The sequence below is a fragment of the Lactuca saligna genome, chromosome 2 (genome assembly GCF_052625555.1).
Source record: "Lactuca saligna cultivar CGN05327 chromosome 2, ASM5262555v1, whole genome shotgun sequence".
Taxonomy (NCBI): Eukaryota; Viridiplantae; Streptophyta; class Magnoliopsida; order Asterales; family Asteraceae; genus Lactuca; species Lactuca saligna.
Window position 1 is genome coordinate 16,044,784 of NC_136418.1, and position 5,882 is coordinate 16,050,665.

At 32.6% G+C, this 5,882-nt stretch overlaps 1 protein-coding gene across 1 annotated transcript; it reads right to left on the reverse strand.

Moving 5' to 3' along the window:
• Positions 1-1,558: 1,558 nt before the first annotated feature.
• Positions 1,559-2,716, reverse strand: LOC145029548 (F-box protein CPR1-like). Its single transcript, XM_078978055.1, has one exon. The coding sequence runs from the start codon at positions 2,714-2,716 to the stop codon at positions 1,559-1,561; it is 1,158 nt and encodes a 385-aa protein (XP_078834181.1).
• Positions 2,717-5,882: the final 3,166 nt, after the last annotated feature.

The window sequence follows — 5,882 nt, forward strand, 5'->3', positions numbered from 1 at the left end:
CTCTTGCTTTAGAGTTTCATGCCAAACTTTATCAACTTGCAACCTCCCATGCGGATCAAACTCTTCAAAGGTTGTTATGATTTCCCTTCTTTGGTTGTTTTAGTCTTTTTAACTCTTGCAAAATGATCCTTGATGGGTAAAATAATTTTAGTTTTATTCAACATTTTTAAAACTTTCGTTGTCATTTATACTGGTTGTGAAACCGGACTTTTGAATAAAATCCCAACATTCTGTGAACCAAAATGGATCTTGTTCTTTAAGCTTCAACCACAAAAGAGGGCAAGATAAGCTCAAAAGATAATTCGAAGCTTAAAACGAAAGGGAGGCTAGAGTTCTTGAAAACACTCTCTACAGTTGATGGTGGCTAAGAACGATCCAACCCTAGGGACTTGAGTGCCTTTAAATAACTTAAAACCCCTAAAAACTCGAGCAACCCATGGGCTTGCGCACGTCGCGCTCCATATAGAGCGCATTTCCAAAACAAGCCCAATTCTCAATAAATGTCCAGTTTTTCCAATGCCCAAAAACATAAACATAATTAAAAAGATACATACCGGGAATAGGATGTTACATTTGGTGTAAGAGATTAAAACCACAATTCCTCATAACTTTAGGATAAAAAATGCGTGAAATTTATCCAATTCTAAACTATTAGAACTTTCAAACCACAAAAGTTAAATCCAACACGTTATACATGTAACTTAAGAGAATTTGTACACAAATTACTAACAAGATAGATATAATGTCATCATACAATGCAAAAGTTCTACAATTTATTCAGATCGGCTATAGAATCAATTCATTACATAAACTAACTTGAATCATTCAGAAACATTGACCAAAGGGTGGGTCGGATACCAGGTGTTAGTGATAAGGACTCCTCCCATTTTAATCCAAAAGGACCAACCATTTTAAAAATTACTCAAAAGCCAACTACAAAGACCATTTATGTCATTTTGTTTATAACATGAGAGTAAACTTTGAGTATTTCATGTTTGTAAGATGAGTAAACAAAAGAAAACAATAGATATTTTGGATAGTTGGTTGTCAAAACAATAAACGTGTCATGCTCCGTTTCTGTTCTTTTTTCTTCATTTAACTAGTTTTGTTATATTCTATATATTAGGAATATTTTAACCGAATGAGAAGGATATGAAAAGAATTGTGTAAAAGTTAGACTGATAACAGTTTAGTCCAATATTTAACATTACAACCAAAATTACTATTAAATGTGATTAGAGAATAGTTGCAAAACAAATCAACCTGAACCAAGGATACAAGCCTTTACCCATTAAGACAACCTGTTGAGCAATTGAGGTTTACAAATTACAACACATACAATATACTGTCAACAAGATATTACTGCACAATGTTCATAAGAATGTGAGATTCAACTTCCTACATATTACATGCATTAAATAAACACAACATCAAATTATATGTGATGCATTTAACTTTTTAATGAATTCAACAAACTTGGGGAATACTATTTGACATAAATTGTGTGTTCTTGTCTTCTTCAATGCTATACTTTTATCTTTTCTTCCTCCACTAAATGTTAGTAACTGCTACAATCAGATCGACCAAACATGAGTAGTGTTTCCATGTAAGAATTCACGTTGAATGAATATCCTCTAATCGGATCATCGCAGTGCCCTGAGTTGGGCTCATAAACAACAAGTTCATTCGGCTCAGAAATATCATCTTTCACTTCTATTATAGGTCCTCCACTCTTCCTAAAACCCACTGCCTTTATTGACTCTTTTGGTGCATTAATGGTGTATAGCTTTGTAAATGATATTTGAACACCATTCTCCATCTTCCATACTTCACAACAAACTTGTCCCTCGGTGTTTAAATCGTGTTCAAGAATGACTAAAGATTTCCCTAGCTTAGAAATAGACAACCTCTTAGACATAGTCGCCCATGAAGAAGGATGGCTAGCTAAATTATCGGGGAGGGGTATAACTTTAAAACTCTCATCAGTTATATCAAATGACATAATCAGATTATGAGTACGTAATCCACTATCTATACAGGAAGCACACCAATAGATAAGCCTATCAATAACTACTTGGGGCTGTCTAATTCGTATTGAATTACTTGGGAGATTCGTAGATAGAGTTCTCCACTTCCCCGATCTAAAGGAATAAACCTCAACTTTCCAAAGGTTGCTAATTTCGGTTTTCTTATCCATCCATGAAGGAAGTTGAGTGATCTGGATGATCTTGGGATCGATTGTAACAGGACAAACAGCAAAAGCAAGAATGATTTCTTGGCGTGCATACAAGATATCAGGTACAACAAAAGCTATAGATTTTCTTATAGAAGGATTACAAACAACAGCCAATCTCTTTTTAAAGTTGATTTCAGAAGTCTCCGGATCCCAATGATAACCATCCAAACACAACAAGCCATGAGAACTACCAACTATTCTTGGAAGTTTAACGGACAGAGGAAGAGTAGGAACAAACCTCTGTTGAGGGAAAGAGTCGTCATCAAGAAAAGAAACGTATTTTATTTCTCCTCTCGGATCTTTATACGATACAAACAGATGGTGTGGGTGAGTATGGAGGACGCTCTGAGAAGCAACAAACTCTGAGCTGTCGATCAAAGACTTCCATGCTTTTGAGACGGATCTGAACTGCATCAGTGATTTGACAGGAATCCGCATCATGATTTCTCCTTGGATATGGAAAGGTAGTTCGTCTGACATTTTGATTTTAGGTGCCGGTGGTATATGGTATTTCACAGGAGAGGTAGTATAAACAGGAGATTTGGGGAGTTTGGTTATTGAATACTTCAATAAAGGTAGCTTTCTTGATAAATATGCAGCTTGGGTATTAGAAATTTCAACAAGGGAACTTTCTTATGAATTATCCACAAATCTTGTCGGCTTGACTTTTAGAATTGATAAATTTTCATAAATGGTCCCTATAATTTCTCATTATATGTGTCAGGGACCAAACATTTAAAAAATTATAGATTTGATCATATTCAACAAGTTTTGTTATGATTCTCTTCGGTTAATTTTAAAAGTTTGTTTGTTAACTTTTTTAAAATTATTATTTTTATCTTAGAAACCATTTCTGCAACCAAACTACAAGAACTTTCTACATATATATTTTTTTTATTGAATTATTATACTTATAAATGTTATTTTTAATACATACTATTATATATTAATAATATTGTTTTATTATATTATTAACTTCTTTTAATTAATTTTTTTAATTTTTTTGTTATCAAATATTTTAATTGGATTGGTATATATGAATAAATATTATTTTTTAATATATAATATTTATATATTAATTAATATTATTATATTAGATTAATAATTTATTTTATTTAAATTTTTGTATTGGAGTAATTCTTCTTTATTGGATTATTATATATTAATAAATATTGTTTTTAATTTATAATATTTTTACCCTAATAAATATTACTTTATCAGATTAATAATTTCTTTTAGTTAATTTTTTTACTTCATTTTTTTGGATTAATTTTCTTTTATTGGAATGTTACTTTTAATTTATTATTTTCTTTATATAATAAATATTATTTATTATATTATTAATTGATTTTTATTGTAAATAGTAATTCTTAATTGTCGGAATATGTAAAAGTTTTGCCTCTCATCAACGAAAATCGTCGTGATCACCGCCAAACACCTTCATCGAAGGTCTGAAGTAAACCCTACTAACTTTTTCCACCTAACATCACCGGTGGCCACCTGCAAAAACCTCTTCACAATCTGCTCGAATCCTCCATATTCCACACAATGCGCAACAAACTCCTATAAACATTAAAAGTGGTCGTAGTGATCGGGTGACGGTGGTGGTGTTGTCTACCTCTAGTAGGATGTCAGGTACGCCACGAAAATTACACCCTTTACTTGAAGATAAAACCTAATATAATGGTAAAAGAGGTATCGATCATCGGGGAAATGGTCGTATTAAGTTACCAATGCAATCCAATAGAATGAGTGTAATAAAACTAACTAACTAATATTAAACTAAAAAGGGGGTTTTGTGATTTCTTGAAAATTAAAAGACTTGAATAATTAAAAAGCTTGAAATTAAGCAAGATGGTGATATGCTCAGATATAGGAGACAATTGGTCAACCAAGGTAATTCAACACAATGAACATATGTGTGTTTATCATTAGGATTCAATATGAAACTTATCATTCATCCTAAATTGGTTATCGCAATCATGAAGCATGATATGCTACGATTCCTCATAGGTAGTATGGAGGTTGAGGAAGCCTACAACACACCTGTTGGGGTGCAAAGTTCTTCATTCATGACTTTGTAAATGTTTGACTTTTGTAAAACCCACTTGCATGTGGTGCTTTAGCCTTTTGACCCATTTGGTAGTTAGAGTGAGAGAGACATGTAAACACCTCTATAAATAGTGGGTTTGTCCACTTGTAGAGGTGTGCTTTGAGAGATGTAGAAGTGAGTGTGTAAGTGTGTGTTAATTATGTAGTCTAGATCTAGGTCCTTTTTGTAACACCATATACATTCAATATATCTCTTAAACACCCAAATCACCATGTTCAATTGTGCAAGCTTTAATTCCGCATGCCAAACCATGTTCTTTGTCACTACAATTGGTATCAGAGCGGGTCTTCAAGATCAAGGTGATATTTGAAGAACGATTCTCAGTTTGGCAATTTTTGTCGCAATTTGATCAATTTTGGTGAGTCTCTCTATGATCTCTCGTAATTTTGAATTCGTGCGTTGCGTTCTTGATTTTTGATCGTTTGACTTGTTGGATCAAAATTTCTTTGAAAAACCCATTCGTTGTGATCCAATAATTTTTCTTTGATCAAAGTCCGATCCAATTTCATATTTTTTCGTTCAATTTGATTTTCAAATTGCAATCATATGTTTGAATTAAATTTTGATTATCTTTGAATTCATCCAAATTCATTGAATCATATTGGAAGCCCAACAAAATTAGTTTTTACTGTTCATGAATCAATTTCCTAAGCCCGATCTCATCAATATTCATTATTCATTTGTTAGCCCATCAGTTTCTTTTCATGATCCAATATTAATGTTTGAGCCCAAAATATAACAGATGTATTTGACTTAATTCGCAGTTCGTCACTCTTTGTTTGCTTTATATGTTATACATATTGTTCTTGATTCACGTTCTGTTCAACCTGTTCTCATAGATTTGATTTCGTTTTGTCATCTCTAACATTTGACCAGCTTTGATTCTTGAGTTAGAATTGTGAATCGGTTGTATATGATAAACCGATAATGATCAAGTAATCGTCGATCCATTCTTTGATTTAGATGAAATTGATCAAGAGGAATCAATTATTACCTGTTTAACATGAAAATCGATGATAGATTCATGGATTTATGTTTTTCGATTGATGAATTAAAGAGTCAAAACAAAAAGTCAAAATTGTTCTTGGTTCAACTTGTACGTATGCTTGATTGTGTTGTACAATTGGAATATCATCATGCGATTTTTGAGTTTGATGATTCAATATCATTTTTGGTTGTCGAATTGATTATCATTGAAGTCGAATTTGTTGCTATAAGGCTTATTGTATGATCGATGGGTCTGCATAAGAGAACAAAGGAATCGAAAGCATTGAGATCGATTGTGATTATTAGATGCAGAAAGCAATTTTCGACTATTGTTGGATTTGGTATATCAAAGCTCGATGAGAAGAACATGATAACGAATTTTGTGTGTTGATTGGGAACAGATTTCAAGGATTGGACTGGGAAAAGCGAATGGTTGAACTTTAAGGAACGACAAACTGTAGGAGTTGATGATTTGGAGTCAGTGGTTTAAACGAAGATTTTGATGCTTCGTTAAGTCGAAGAAAAGTTTGGTTCGATGATTTGGGA

Excerpts from the sequence above, each read along its gene's own strand:
- LOC145029548 (XM_078978055.1), bottom strand. The coding sequence starts at position 2,716 with ATGTCAGACGAACTACCTTTCCATATCCAAGGAGAAATCATGATGCGG.